The 15,643-nt window shown below is 51.1% G+C and overlaps 1 protein-coding gene across 9 annotated transcripts in view; it reads right to left on the bottom strand.

Moving 5' to 3' along the window:
- The window catches only part of EHMT1 (euchromatic histone lysine methyltransferase 1), a 78,507-nt gene that overhangs the window by 15,825 nt on the left and 47,039 nt on the right, over nt 1-15,643 (bottom strand). For 7 of the 9 annotated variants that reach the window (XM_031059196.1, XM_031059195.1, XM_031059194.1 and 4 more), the window contains 8 exons: nt 12,696-12,839; nt 10,743-10,969; nt 9,969-10,133; nt 8,824-8,906; nt 7,500-7,606; nt 5,518-5,640; nt 3,284-3,385; nt 2,542-2,646 (listed from right to left, as the gene is read on the bottom strand). In XM_031059196.1, coding sequence (XP_030915056.1) covers nt 2,542-2,646; nt 3,284-3,385; nt 5,518-5,640; nt 7,500-7,606; nt 8,824-8,906; nt 9,969-10,133; nt 10,743-10,969; nt 12,696-12,839 — 1,056 coding nt within the window. The remainder of the gene's footprint in view (nt 1-2,541; nt 2,647-3,283; nt 3,386-5,517; nt 5,641-7,499; nt 7,607-8,823; nt 8,907-9,968; nt 10,134-10,742; nt 10,970-12,695; nt 12,840-15,643) is intronic. The other 2 variants (XM_031059199.1, XM_031059201.1) reach the window with 1 other exon arrangement.

The following is a 15,643-nucleotide window of genomic DNA, read 5'->3' as shown; positions in this document are numbered from 1 at the left end:
AGACAGCTCGTCAGTCTCCGAGCCACAAACCAATCTAGATCAATCCAGGAAAGAGGTGACAGACATGAACAAACATGCTGGAAAAGGCTGGATGCTGAGTTTCCCCAGCTAGGAAAGCTACTGTGCCTCCTAGGGTTGCAAAATTAAGGAGAAAAAGAGCACAGCACGAAATTGAAGAGAAAAAGAGCACATAGGGTACGTGAAGGTGCCAAAAAGAGAACCAGGAGCCATGGGGTAAGCAATCAATCTGACTCCAGGCATCTCTTAAATACTGTATGTACTCATCTCTCACTAGCAGCACTGGAAATAGCTGAACACTCATCTTTCTGATGGAGATATTTTAAGGGATGATCCTGTTTTCTGTTACACTGCAATTTGCAGCACACGTCGATCCCTTCCCCATGACAGGCTCTAAAGACATTGATGACAACAGTGAAATGATAGTAATGATCACCCAGCTATTCCCCTTTTTTCCTTCTTTTTAAAGCAAAAACAAAGCTGCTGCTGGAGTGTTTGAGCTGTTACTATGTAACTTAAGGTCCTGCCTTAAATAGGGAGCTATTGCCACACATCAGGGAGAGGGAGACACTTTCCTATCCAGCTCCTGCTTCCCTTTACAGTGTCATCTAGAAAAAGCCATACAACCTACAGAAAACATCCATCCTGTGGGCTGCAGCTCAGACAGGTCACAGATCCCTGGGCTGGTGCTCTGCCTTGCACTGCTCCTGCCTGAAAAGCAGCACCATCACAAGCAAAGCCTTTCTCCCAAAGCAGGAGATTTCCCAGCATGAGGGACATTTGTCCTGAGCCACATCCAGCAGGACACCCCAGCTGCAGGTCCAGGATAGATGTGACACACACACAGCTGTTAAGAGCACGGTTTTCTTTCAAGTAAATTGTAGACTGAGTTGATTTGATGTTCATCATTAATGTGTGATTTTGAAGCTGTGGTAGATCAAAGAGTCTGTTTTGTTCAGAGTCAGCAAACAGATGTAACAGCCCAAAAAGCTCCCTCTCACCTTGACTTTTGTTTTTAGGAACAGGATTGGATCCAGACCTGCCTGGGAACTGGGAACCATCGAAGTGTGCTGTGTTTGGCTGGGATAGGGTTAATGTTTCTCCCAGTGGCTGGTGCTGAACACAGGGCTGGGGACACAGAGATGTCACCTGCTGAGCAGGGCTGACACAGAGCCTGCTCTGTCCTGTGCTGCCTCACTGGGGAGGAGACCGGGGGACATGGAAAGCTGGGAGGACACAGCAGGACAGTTGACCCTGACCAAAGGGACATTCCAGACCATCTGACATCAGTTCAGGATATAAAGTGGGGAAAGAAGGAGGAAAGGGGATGTTTGGAGCGATGGTTTTTGTCTTCCCAGGTCACTGTTCCATGGGTGGGGCTCTCCTGCAGGTGCTGAACACCTGTCCAACCATGGAAGCAGGGAATGAATTCCCTGCTCTGTTCTGCTTGTATGCATGCCTTTGGCTTTCCTTGTTAAACTGTATCTCACTAAACTGTCCCTATTAAACTGCCCACGAGTCTTTTTCTACCTTCTACCCTTCTGATTCTCTCCCCACTGGTGGGGGAATGAGCAAGGGGCTGTGAGGGGCTTGGTGCCTGCCTGGGGTTAAGCCACACAATCACAGAAACACAGAGGGGTTTGCTTTGGTTTGCTTTGCTTTGGAAGAGACCTCAAAGCTCATCCAGTGCCACCCCCTGACATGGACAGGGACACCTCCCACTATTCCCAGGTGGCTCCAATCCTTGTCCAACCTGGTCCTGGACACTTCCAGGAACAGGGTGAGACACCACACTTCAACATCCTTAGAGAGTCCAAGAAAAGAATGAGAAACATAGTATAAGGAAAACAGTGCTGATACAATGACTCTCCTGAAGAAGGCTGGGAAAAAGCAGACAGTATCTCTGACAGTATCTCTTTGTATCTTCTCTATTTCCCTGGAAATCCCTGGGAAAGCAGCTGGCACAGCCCCACAGGCGGAGCTGGGGGTCCCACAGAGCTGCCAGGGACTCAAGCACTGAGTGCATCCCACTGGAGCAGGATTTAGAGAGGTGAAGGGCAGCTCCAGCTCTGGACACATCAGAGCTTTGTGCCAGGGATGCCCAGGCATGGCCAGGCTTTGACAGCTGCTGGCAGAGTGCCCAGCCCACCCAGAAACACAAAGAGGAGCTGGTTCCCCTCAGAAGGCACACAGGGTGCCCCAAACCACACCCAGAGTCCCTGGCCTGGGACAAACTTGCAGATGGTAAGTCTGGGCTGAAGGGGATCTGCCTGGTGCAGTGTCCAGGGGGTTGGGAACCAGCAAGGCTCAGAGCTGAGGATTCCACACAGCATCCTGACAGAGCAGCTGCAGGGACAGCACATCCCACCAGCTGCCAAACTTCTGCCCAGAACGCAGGAAAACTCTCACCAGACACTTCTCACTCACACTGAGTGGGACTGAGCCCAAAATCTGTCCCCAGGGGTGTGTCTGGGGTTTAAGCAGAGGCTGCAGTTTCTGCAGGAGGTGCCAGGGGAGCCTTACATTGTCACGGATGTTGATGTCCGAGCCCTTGGCCAGCAGCAGCTTCACCAGCTCGATGTGTTTGTACTCCGTGGCCCAGATCATCGGTGTCCAGCCACCATCGTCCTGGGAGGAGACAGCAGGGTGACACACAGCTCTCCCACAGCCTCCTGCTGGCCCCACACAGCCCTGCCCTCCCCCTGCACTGCTGCAGCTCCCGCAGGTGAGCGTGGCACTGCTGGAGTTTGTTCCAGCTCAGCAGGCTGGCACTGCACCTCAGCTTGGCCAAAAGGCACAAGGAGCACCCAGAGTGTTCAAAAGATCTTACAGAAACTCCCTGAGAAGCCTGGAGGACCTGTCCTTGCCCCAGGTTAATTACCTCTGTCCCTACCCCACCTAATTACCTCTGTCTCACCCCACAGCAATGGATAAACCCCAAGGGCAATGGACAAACCCCACAGTGACCAGTGCCAGGCTCAGCCCATCCCACACCATTGTCCATGATCCCCTCACTAGGAAAAGCTCAGGAACACCTTGGAGCAGCAGGATCCACAGCAAATTGAAGGAGAAACTGCAAATCAAGGGGAGCTCCCTGAGGTCAGTGAGGGATCACCCTCCCTGGCAGACTGGAGGGGCACACAATTGTCACCCTGTGGTGACCTGGAGGTGTCCCCCAGCAGCAGGACTGTACCTGAGTGAGCACTCAGGTGCTGAGGGAGTCCCTGAGCTGGGCAAAGCAGCTCCTGCCCCGGGGAAGCCTCACCTGGCAGTTGACATCCATGTTCCCATTGGAGAGCAGGTACTGCACCACGTCATAGTGCCCCTTCTTGGCTGCCAGGTGCAGACACGTGGAGCCCTCAGCATCCTGCACACAAGCACAGAACACACCCTCAGCCATGCTCAGGACAGCAGAGGAGTTCCCCGATGGAAAAAGGAATTCCAGAAGTCTCCACCCCACTGCCAGGAGAGCAGAGAGAAGAAACCAGAGCCCTAAGCAGAGCTGGGGAGCTTTACAGCAAAGAGGTGCCACCCTGCAGAGAAGGAAAGGGCTTTGCAAGGCCTGGGGAAGGCACCAGCCCCAAACCCTGGCAGTGATGCCCCCGTTTTCCAAGAGCTCCTTTCCCACTCTTCTCCATGTGCTGGAGAGCCAAAGGGAAGCAAAAATCCCTCACATAGTGCAAATTTGCACTTTACATCAGAAAAATCGCTGTCTCAAGTTGAAATGCTCCATTTCTCCAGGTTTTTTAGTGGGTTTTGTAAGCCCAAGGTCTTATCCCAGCACCTGGCAGCAGGTCCAGAGCTGTGGTGTCTCTCTCCAGTGAGACCAGGTCCCCAGCCTGCCCACAGCCCTCTGCACAGACTGGAGATAAAAAACAACCCCGAAGGTTGAAAGGGAAGATGCCTTTGGGAGCTGGGAATGCAAGGCCTGGAGGAGATGGACAGGCTGTGAGTCATGATGGAGATGCTCCCACCTCCCACCAAAGATCTCTCTGGCAGCAGCCTGACTTTTATCAGGCATTTATATCCCAAGAGCTTAGCACAGAGCAAGGCCCAGAGAGCAGGAAATCAGGAGGAGGAAATGAAAGACTGAAAAAAACCAAATGACTCCTTCCAGCTAAATCCCTGGGAGCAACGCTGGAGGTGAGAGCTTTGGGATGGAGCTGATGTGATGCAGGCTGAGGGAACAACTCTGAGCTCCTCTGAGCAAGGAGGGGACATCTCAGGTCAGGGATTGCACCAGGAGGGCTCCTTGGGACACAGAAAGAGTTTCTACACCCCCACATGTGCCTGCTCCAGCTGAGTAATTCCACAGCTTTCCCCTTGGATGGGCGAGAACCACGTGCAGCTCCCCAGCCCTGGGAGAGCAGGCAGATTTTATTGTAGAGTTTCTTCAGGTTTTGAGTGGGGCTTTTCCATGCTGGAAACAGGACCAACAGCTTCACCCTGGGGGCTGGGGAGCCCCCACCCAGCTCTCTGCAGTCCCACCTGCCCCAGGCAGGGGCTGGAGCTGCTTCCAAACCAATGCTGCTGCTTTCAAACAGAGCCTGAGCTAATTAAGAAACTAATTAACATCATCAACTAGCCTAGACCTCAGATGTGATCTGAGACTTCTAATTTGCTTTTGCAAGCTCAGAATTTATCTCCTTCCGTTGACCTTCAGAAACACAAACTCCCCATTTTTCTCTTCCACAGGAATGAACCAGGTGAGAGATGTCTGGGCTGCTTCAGGGTACTTGGGACAGTGGCCAGCACAAACCCACAGGTGCCTGTCCTGTCCTTTCCCCCTCCCAAGGATCCATTTAGGGCCTGGATTGGGCAGCACCTGATACCTTGTGCCAACACTGCCTTCCCAAACCCAGCCAAGAGCAGCAGGTTGTGACAATAAGTTTGCATGGGGAGGGTTCCTGTGCTCCAAACAGCATCTGATTTATGGGACTAATAATTGGTCTGTGTATTTTCCAAGATTGCAAAGCATCCAGAGCATGCTAAAGGCAAAGAGACAGCTGCATTATATTGTTTTGGTTTAAATTAAGGGGTAGAGTTTAAAGATGGGGTTCAATTTTGCCACTGCAGCATGAGTGCAAGAATCCACACATGAGTTCTTTGGAAAGGAAAGCTTCCTCTGTCATTTTTCCTGGCTTGGCAAGCACCTAATTACCAGCCTATTTTAAAGCATCACCCCAAAACTCTCATTATTAGAGCCTACAGAGAAGGGAACTCTGAAATCCAACTCCACTGCAGTGGATTTGTGACACTAAAACCTATGAAATCAAACCCCCCTGACATTTGGTGCCACAAATTAAAGGGACAAGTGGCAAACACTTGCCCCAAACATCTCATGGCCAGCAGAAAAATGAGATTATGACACCCCCAGCCTCCACTCCAAGACAAACCAGTCCATTTCTCCTCAGCCTGGGCACTTCCACCCAAAACTTCAAGGAAGAAATGTTGGACAGAGGCTTCCTCAGGAGAAAAAGGCAAGGAACAAACTGCTACCTTGGGATCTACTAGTGCTCCAGCCTTGATCAGGTATTTCACAGTTTCCAGGTGGTTGTTTTCTGCTGCTTCCATCAGGGGGGTCCTCTGGTCCTCAGAGCAGGTGTCAATGTTAGCACCAGCCTGTTGGGAGGCAGGGCAAGGACGAGCACAGTTAGCAGGGGAAGGATGTGGGAGTAGAGATTTAATAACAAGATTTTCTCCTGAAATGTAGCCATATTAAGCAAGGGGAAAAAAAGGAATAAAAAAGAAGAAATAGAATGAGGAAAGAAGGCAGTGCAAGTCCACCTGCTCTGGAAACAGCACACACTGCCTGCCCCCTCTCCTGCCTTCCCAGCCACGAAGGAGCTGTAAGGAAGCCAACAGCTGGTTATTAAATAATTCCTGTTATTACCAGATTTTGTACTCCTACTTTCTAGATATTGTTTCTGTAACAATTTGGAAAAGTCAGCCTCCTCCTCCTTCCAGCAGCTTTGTTTTCCCTGGTCTATGACTTAGCCTCCAACAACCAGCTCTTCTCAATGTCACAAGCAGCAGGAACAACTTGCTGATGGCAACAGAGGCAGGAGCTGTAAAAAATATCCTGGGGAGTGGCTAAATATTCCTGTGGAAGTCAATGGCACTTCCACAGAGGTCTCCGAGCATCTGTTCAGCTCAGCCCAGAGTGCCTCCAACAACACCTCACTCCTTCCAAACCATGGCTCTGTCAGGTTATCCTGCCTGCTTTACCCCTTGGGCTGGGCTCAGGAACCACCCAAAACTCAAACCCAAAAGGTCTCAGACACACCACACAGCTCTTGGCAGGTGTGTCTGTGTGAGGCTCAGACCTGTTCACAGCAGCTGACTCAGGTTCACCTGGCACAGGGAGCTGTTTTCAGGTGCCTCCCACTGAATTCCTTTGTTTTGACTCTTTTCCTCAGCCAGAGCTATTTAAACCAGGGCAGAGGAGAAGCATTTCAAGTGGAACAAGCTGGGGCCATTCCCAGCCAAACACTGGGCTGCTGCAGAGGCCAGACCTCAGGGAGAGACAAGATGAAGCACTTTGGATACAAACCAACTCTACTGATAATTAAATTGTTTGTGATATCTCACAAGTTTTCCTCATTCTACTGTCTTCACATGCATAATTTCAGTCAGAGCAACCAGGGAGGTCCAGTGCTGCCTTCAAACAGTACCTGAAAGCCTCCAATTCCAGGTGCTGAAGTGCACCAGCCCAGCAGGATCATTTCCAAGAGCTCTTTAAGGTTTCCCAATCCCAGAGGGTAAACAAAACACACTTCCAGTCACTCCAGACCAGGTACACCAGTCCAAAAAGAAAATCTATAACTTTTTAAATCCTTCTTTTTCTTCTTCACATTGTTTTGGAGCAGGCTCAACAACATCCCTACAGCTTTGACCATCTCCCCTCAGTTAGAATCCAAATCTCAGCCAACAAACCAAACTTGCATCTTCCCTTCACTCCTTTCCACATGTGAGACATTTATGCTGCAGAGGAAAATCCAGCTGGAGCTCCTCAGGTTTTGACAGAAGGGAAGGCAGGGCCTGGCAGCTCCCAGGCCCTCATCACCCACAGCAACCTTTCTTGGAGATCAAAACCAAGAGCTTGGAGATCTCCTGCAGCGTGGCAGCACATCTGGCAGTGCACCAGGCTGTGCTGGCACATCTGGCAGTGCACCAGGTTGTGCTGGCACATCTGGCAGCTCAGTCAGGCTGTGCTGGCACATCTGGCAGTGCCCAGCTCTGGCTGTGCTTAGGCACAGATCCCCAGCTGCCCCCTGCACCGTATCTTCCCCTGCTCCTTGCCTGGAGAACAGGACAATTCCAGCTGTGCCTTTCCATTACTCTGCCCCACTCCTCCCGCACAGCAAACCCTGGGATTGAGGAGGTTTTTTACAGGAGGGATTTTCCCCTGCTGATTTCCACGTGGGGCAGACCAAGCCCACAGAAATGGTTTGTGCAGAGGGCTGGAAGTGCAGACAGACCTGAATGAGCATGTGGCAGATGTCCACGTGGCCAGACTCGGCAGCAGCATGGAGAGGGGTTCTCTTACTCTGATGCTCCATTTTAAAATTAGGGTCAATCCCATCCACTGCAAAACAGAGCAGAGACACTTTCAAGCACAGTTCAGTGTAGCAGGGGAATCATGTCTCAGCTGAAGGCTGTTAAAGGATGGATTCCCAGCCCATCCTCAGCCCTGCTCACGTCTCACTGCACATCTCACCAGAAAGCTCTCAGGGCAGTCCCCTGCACATTCAATATGCAACAGCCCTCAAACCCAGAGCTTAGAAACACCATGGAATTCAATACCTTTTTAAGGCATTGCTATCTCTCCAAAGGCCTCATCTCAAAACCAACAAACACCACGTAAGGATAAAAAAAAGAAAAAACACTGCTTGGTTTAAAGCAACGCAGAAATTGGGAACAGCAAAGAGTTGGTACCACCTGGGCTCTGTCTCACCATTATTAACTGGGACTAATATTAGTGATCCTTTTTGCACCCCTGCAAATACAGAGCTGCAACATGGATGGAATTTGTCCACACAGGCTCAGGATCTGGCCAGAGATTCTCACAGCTGTGCAGAGACTGACAGATGATGCTGACAGCCAGACAAAGATGTCTGGGCATGATAACATGTTGTGTATGATGAGGCTGTAGTTAAACATCAATGAATAACATTTCTGTGCTATTGAAAACAGGAACAATGGAGCAAACACTTGCTAGACAAAAAAAAAAAAGGAACTGATAAAGGGCAAGAACAGAAAGCATCCAAAAATGTACAGCAAAGTACTGGAGTGGAAAGGAAGCATCCTTGTGAAACATTGTGTCCCTCAGAGGGGGAAATTCCTGGGGAATATTGGATGCTAAAAACAAGTTCAGCAGCTCAAAGGCATCTGGTGATAGGCACCTCTGTACCCCAAAACAAAGCCCATGGATTGAAGGCTCTTCCTTTTTGCTTTCTTGCTGATGGGTCTTGGTTTAAACTGACTCCATCCATTCCCTCTCTACTGGATGCAAATATGTATCCCAGGCATGGAGAGGGGGTGGGAAAAACCACATGGAGGCCATTGTGGGGACACAACCAGCTGGTCTGGATAAACCATGCTCAAAGCAGACACCAGTGGGGATCAGTGCCCATTTCCCAGACAGATGAAGCCTTCCCAATGACACATCACCCACAGGAGTCTCTGCTCCCCGGGGCACTGGGGAGATGACGTGGTGCCCTGCTGGGAAGTGGCTGCTGGCACTGCCTGGCAGGAGCTGGGAGTGCTGCCAGCCAGGCCCTGGCCTGGGCAGGAGGCACCTACCCAACATCAGCAGCACCTTCTGCAGCTCCCCTTGCCTGGCAGAGAAGTAGAGCTGCTTCGGGTGGAACCGCAGCTTCTTGGGCCTGCAGGAGAGGGAGAGAGGAGGAGTTAGTGCCCAGGGAAGGACAGGAATGTCACCCCTCACTCACTGCCAGCCCTCACTGCCACCCCTGGGCCTGACCAAGTTCTGGGCTTGTCCCCCAGCGTGGGCAGTAGGGCAGGGGGGGCTCTGCCCCTCTGCCCCCCTGCTCAGGTGAGACCCCAACAGCAGAGCTGCCTCCAAATCTGGGATCCCCAACACAAGGAGGACCTGGAGCTCTGGAGTGAATCCAGAGGAGGTCCCTGAGATGCTCCAAGGGCTGGAGCCTCTCTGCTCTGGAGCCAGGCTGGGAGAGCTGGGGGTGCTCACCCAGAGGAAAGAAGGCTCCAGGGAGAGCTCAGAGCCCCTTGCAGAGCCTGAAGGGGCTCCAGGAGAGCTGCAGAGGGACTGGGGACAAGGGATGGAGGGACAGGACACAGGGAATGGCTTCACACTGAAAGAGAGGAAATTTAGGATTAAATATATTAAATAAATCCTACCCTGTGAGGGTGGGCAGGCCCTGGCACAGGGTGCCCAGAGCAGCTGGGGCTGCCCCTGGAGCCCTGGCAGTGCCCAAGGCCAGGCTGGGCAGGGCTGGGAGCACCTGGGACAGTGAGAGGTGTCCCTGCCATGGCAGGGGTGGGGCAGAATAAACTTTAAGGTCAATTCCAACCCAAACCTTTCTATGATTCTCTGATACAGAAAAACAAGTCTCCAGAAGGAAGCTTTAAAACTTCCAGCTCCAGCCCCAGGCAGTCCTGTTCCAGTGAGGGCTGGATCTGTTCAGGGCTGCTCAGCAACAGATTTTGGGTCTCACTACTGTGAACAGGAGCTCCCAGAAGTTACAGCTGCAGCTGAAGAGCCAGTGAAGAACTAAATCCTCCAGAGAAATCAATAAGACATTTAGAGCTGTTACAGTTCTCCCAAATCTGTTGGGGATGACTAATGAGTGAAGTGAACAAAAAAAGCTCTGAGCTGGAACAAAATCCAGAAAAGCTAAATCTCCTTTTCTCTAGGCTAAGCAACTTTGCTGGGAACTGGAGTGACCCAATGGTCTTTTTCTTACTTTTCAGAGTCCAGGGCAATCAGGGCACTTTCCAGAGTTTCTTTCACTGGTCCCTGGGTCAAGCTAGTAGTAGGCTTTGGAAAAACTGAAGACCCAGGGATGTCAAACCCTTCAGCAGCCGAACTTTCTGGCTTGTCTTCCTCTGACAACCTCGTCCCAGTGCCACTGAAGAGGAAAAATGAGAGACAGCCAAAGCACAGCCATTAAAAATACACAACAATGTTTCTCTTATGCCAAAAAAGAAAAGCAAATGCATTTTAAATACAGATAAGTGTAACTGAAATTGAAACCCAAACCAATAAATTTTACAGCTTTTTCAGTAAGGACTTGCCCCAGAAAGGAATTGCACTGCTCTCTGACTACATCTTGATGTACTCTGTGCTACAGGAGACCCAGGCACATGGGACAAGTCTTAAAGCCACCTAAACATGGCCAGATGGGATGGGAAGTCAGAGCAGAGTTCAACACAGGGCTGGTTTGATTTGTATTTTCCTCCTCTCGTGGGTGCAAGTCAGGAGCTGCAGATTGGAATGGCTGTCACTGACCAAACCTGACAACATCAACTAATTCCACTATTATTCCATTCCTAACAGTAACAGGAAGGAATGGTTTAACTCCTGAACCCTCCAACCTCCAGAGCCTCTGCCTCAGCTCTGGGGCAGCTCAGATTCCTGCAGCTGAGGCAGCCTCCAGCTCATCAGGACGAGCCCAACCACTCCAACCAAAGCCTGGCCTGGCAGGAGCTTTGAGATCCCCCCATGCCCCAGCGCTCACCTCCCGGTGGTGGTGTCAGCCCTGCCCTCCACAGCTGCAGGTTTCTGCTGCTCGTAGCTCAGGGACACCGTGGAGGTGGTGTCAGCCTTGGCTATTGTCACCTCCTTGGCCTTGGAGGCCTCCTCCCCGCAGTGAGGGCAGTAGCTGGTGTCGTTCACCTGCGAGGCACAGCTCTTGTGGAAGCGGTGGGAGATGCTGCTCTCGGGCTGACACTCCATGAAAGTGCCCTTAAAAAACCACAGAGAAGGAAATTCAGCCCCTGCTGGGCCCGTGCCTCGCCCCTTCACATGCTCCATGCCACTCCTCACCACCTCTCTCGGCCCTGCTGCGTCCAGTACAGTAAAGCAAGCACTGCCACTTCTTTAGAAGAGAACAAAACCAAGGTAAAGGGGGAAAAACTCACTTGGTTAAGGACTGCAAAGCAAGATTTTGAATTGTGTTTGGGAAACAGAACAAAGAAGTCCCAATTTCCAGCTCTTCCCTCTAACGCTTGAAGTTCTCGCTTGTGTCTCTAGAAGTGCCAGTGCCCTGTAAGGACGCCCCCAAAACTGCAAAAGAAACTTTCAGACCTGTGCTGAGCCAGCATTAAAACTACCTGAAACACAGCTGTACACAAACCATGCAAGAACCTGCATCAATCTGTCATTGACCCCACTGTAACCCAAATGATGTCACTCTTCTGCCTGGACCAGCCTAATTAACCCAAACAAGCTCACTGCCCATGCAACAAACTGGGCAATTCCTGTTAAAATTATCTTCCCTTTCTAACAAAGTCCCTGCAACTGCTGTGCAGGAGCCAGAGCTCCCTCCTTGTGGTGTCAGTGCTGCCTGAAGCCCTGCTGTGCTCTGGCTTGGTGATGGTGGCACAGACAAACACTCCAGGTTCACCTCTGTGCACCAGCACACAGCACTGAGAGATGGAAGAGAGTGCAAGGAAAGGCCAGCCAAACCCCCTCTTCTCCTGAATCCAGTCCTCCCAAGCAATCTAATTAACTCTATTTCAGCTTTGCAAATGCCTTGAAGGGTTTTGAGGGTTTTATCTTCTAAATGATCTTTGACTCAGCAAGAAAACCCAGGATGGCTCCACTTACTACAATAATGCTTGAGACAACTGCAGCATCTTTCCTTGAGTCATCTTGAAGAATACCAGCATCACACAATTAAGCCTCATCATCACTCCATGAGCCTCAGTTGGTGCCTTTCAGCTTTATCCACAGGGAAAGCAGAACACTGGCCACCAAAGGACTGCAGCAAGTCCCTTAAAAGCCTCGGTGGCACAGGTGGAAGAAGCAGCAGGAGATCACAGAGTGGTTTGAGCTGGAAGGAACCTTGAATCTCATCTGGTTCCACCCCCTGCCATGGGCAGGGACACCTCCCACTGTCCCAGGCTGCTCCCAGCCCTGTCCAGCCTGGCCTTGGGCACTTCCAGAGATCCAAGGGCAGCCCCAGCTGCTCTGGGCACCCTGTGCCAGGGCCTGCCCACCCTCACAGGGAACAATTCCTTCCTAGTATTTAATCTTCCTAATATCTAACCTAATTGAGATCTCCAACACTGCCTTGGTCCAGTGCCATCACTCAGGTTCCCCATCCTGAGGGAACACAGAGGTGGGAGCACAGCTTCATTTGCAAACCAAGCTAAGACTTTTTTTGGATGTGACTGATCTGTACACGAAGAAAAACAACAAACCCTTGTTCCAAAGAAATTCCAAAGGCAAGACTTCCAGCATGTGAAATCCCTTTGGTAACACCCCTTGGGGGTCCTCCAGGAAGATCAAGGTGATGATTTCAGCTGCCCTCACACACATTCCTATTGAAAACACCTCCTGACGTGCTGTGGAACGAGGTGGGGCTGATGCCAGGAAGTCAGGACACCCCTTTAGGGACCATCTCCACCTTCAGCTTCCAGCTGTTGCAACAGGTACCCCCTTCCCTAGATTGAGAGCACGAACTTACTGCAGTGCAAAAGTATCCACAGCCAGGGCAACACTGGTGTTTCACCATCCTCCCTCTATGGTCCTCACACAGCACCAAAAGCTGGACTTTGTTAGACGGGCGCATCAGTTCATACTTAACCACACTGTTTGTGCATCGGCCCAGCTGGAACAGGAGAAATTAAAGGCAATGAAATTACTGCAGACCACACCACTCCCTGTGCTTGTGCAGAGGAAGATTTTGCACACTGCCTCAAGGAGCCCTGGCTTTTTCACAGGAATTCAGCTGTGTGCCAGAGAGCATTAGCAGTGCAGCAGGAAGCTGTGAAAGCCGCTCTCAGGAAGGAATGCATCATTTACTAACTAACATGCATGTGCACCCCGAGTCATTTGTTCCTTGCAACAACAACAACAACAACAAAATGATAACTGGAAATAGGCAACAGCCAAGCAGCAGAAGGGGCAGTCCCAGGGGCCTGACTCACACAACACACACTCTCCTCTTGCCAGGAAGGAGCAAGAGAAGGAGACCATACACACTAAATCTTGTTACTGCTCAAAACTCCCAGGCACAGGAAGATAGAGGGGAAAATAATTGCTCCTCATTGCCAGTGAAGTTATCGTCTATACTGGTTCCAGCACTGGCCCCTGCCCAGACCACAGGGATGAAGAGCCAGGCTTTCATGAGAGCTCAGCTAAAGTCATGTTTGGAACGGGTTTTCCAAAGGATTTCACCAATCTACAGCTCTGGGCTTAAAAATCAGAGGATCACAGAACCGTGGAATGGTTTGGGTTGGAGGAGACCTTAAAGCCATCCAGTGCCACCCCTGCCATGGCAGGGACACCTCCCACTGTCCCAGGCTGCTCCCAGCCCTGTCCAACCTGGCCTTGGGCACTGCCAGGGATCCAGGGGCAGCCCCAGCTGCTCTGGGCACCCAGTGCCAGGGCCTCAGCATCCTCACAATTCCTTCCCAGTCTTCACCTGCCCTCCTTCAGCTTGAAGCCATCCCCCTTTTCCTATCCCTCCACGCTTTCTCCTGCCCCACCTTGTCTGTTACTGGCAGCAGGTTCCAGAACGGGGTTCCCTGTCCCCAGCCAGTGTTCCTTGCTCTGCTGCACCAAGAGGGAGCAGCACCTCCTACAGCCACCACTGTCCCAGCATGACAGGACACTCTTTGTGTCTGTTTCAAGCTCCTCTTGATAATAATCTTGCTTTCCCCAAATACCTGGCAAAGGAGATTTATAAACTAGGAATAGCAGGTGAAATGCTGTTCCAAGGAAGGGTTCCTTGGAGGGAAGGTGGAGAATTTATTCAGCTCGTGACAGAGTCAGTCAGGAACTCAGTGCCACAGACTGTCCCTCTGCTCCAGCCAAGGATTTGCTGCTTTTTCTCAACAAAACTAAACTTTCTAATTTTTTAAAATTTCACTCCTGCAGACACACACTCTTTTCCCTGTGGGAAAAGAGAATGGATTTTAACCTAGGCTCATCATTCATCCCAGCATCTCCAGTTCAGCTTTCCTAAATTCCAGCTGCAAAGACTTCTGTGGTTGGGACACCTTGGCCAGACTGATCCCTGTCCCACCCCGAGCCCAGGGGCTGCAGGGTGGCACAAGGGGACCGTGGATCCTTCCCTGAGGAGGAATTTTACTGAGCTGAGGAAATTCCACTGACAGGTGGAAAGCTGCACTACCCATGTGAGGAAGACCCTGAGCTGTTATGCCACACTTTATTATTTGTTAGAAACTCTAGAACAAGTTCAACATGATTAATTGCTATTTTCCAACCATTAGAGAGTGCAGCAGGGTGCTCATAACTATTTATAACACTCTCCAAGGACATGACAGTCTGGAGAAGCCACTATTCACACATATAATATTCCTTTAACATCTCTGAGTCACTTATCCCATTATCAAAAAGAATCTAACATAAAGCATGGCCTTTGCTATTCCTCCCTGTGATTTATCCAGGGACAGGACAACTCACCATAGCCAGGACCAGCAATTCTTTCACACACCTTGTGTTTGTTTAGAAACCCTGGGGTCCCCCCTCTCTCTGATGAGTCTCCCAGGACATTTTCTCTTTAATGAATCAATTTTGTCATTCTTTGGAAATTCCTCTCTCTGCAGGTACCAGCACATACTAACAGAAGCAGAGCTGGTCTACAAACATGATTATCCCTTTGTCCCTCCATCCACCCTTCTCCTGGGATCCTAGAGGAGAACTAGGGATATTCTCACTCCTTGTGCTACCACTGGTGAGTGTGAGAGTGCTGCAGTGAGGCTGAAGCTGAAAAGAAACCCAGTAAAAGGAGAATCCATCAAGAGCATTCCTGTCCTGCAGTGCTCCCTTTCCAGATTGTGGAATGGAGTCACTTCTGCCACTTCCTTCCACACTTCTGGAACCAGCAGAGCCCAAGCAGCCTGGCTGTGACCCAAAGGCACCGAGTGCAATCCCTGTCAGAGCTGGGGCTGCACAGCTGCCAGGACACGGAAGCTTTGGGACAGAAAGAGAGGAGGACAGAGAAAGGCTGGGGCAGCAGAGGCCATGCCAAGCTCCTGAACTCAACACCTGCCCACAGAAAGGTTTGCAGCAGTTCCTTCACAGTCAAGGGAAAGCAGCTCCAATCCTTGAGTGGATTTTCTCCCTCTGCTGCAGGTCCCTGTGTCTGAGCCCATTTGGCCTGAGGTGTGAATGTTACATCAACCACATCCAGCCTCACAGGCCAGGACAAGCCTGAGAGAGGCACCCAGAGCCTCTCCCAGTGCAGCCACAGAGCTGCTCCCTCCCCAGTGGCCTCACCCAGTGCTGGGACAGGCACAGAGTGCTGGGGCCCTCAGCTGAGGGGGGGAAACGGGCCCTGCCACTCCTCACCAGTGGGTCCCAGGCTAGCAGGCCCAGAGCCCCTGAGTGACCCCCACGTGCTCCTGGCCCAGCCTGTCACTCTTTCTGGCCTTGTCCTCAGCAGGA

This window comes from Geospiza fortis, unplaced genomic scaffold, assembly GCF_000277835.1.
Source record: "Geospiza fortis unplaced genomic scaffold, GeoFor_1.0 scaffold85, whole genome shotgun sequence".
In the NCBI taxonomy this organism is placed as follows: Eukaryota; Metazoa; Chordata; class Aves; order Passeriformes; family Thraupidae; genus Geospiza; species Geospiza fortis.
Note: the sequence above shows the minus strand (reverse complement) of the source record. Positions and strands in the feature narration are given on the sequence as shown.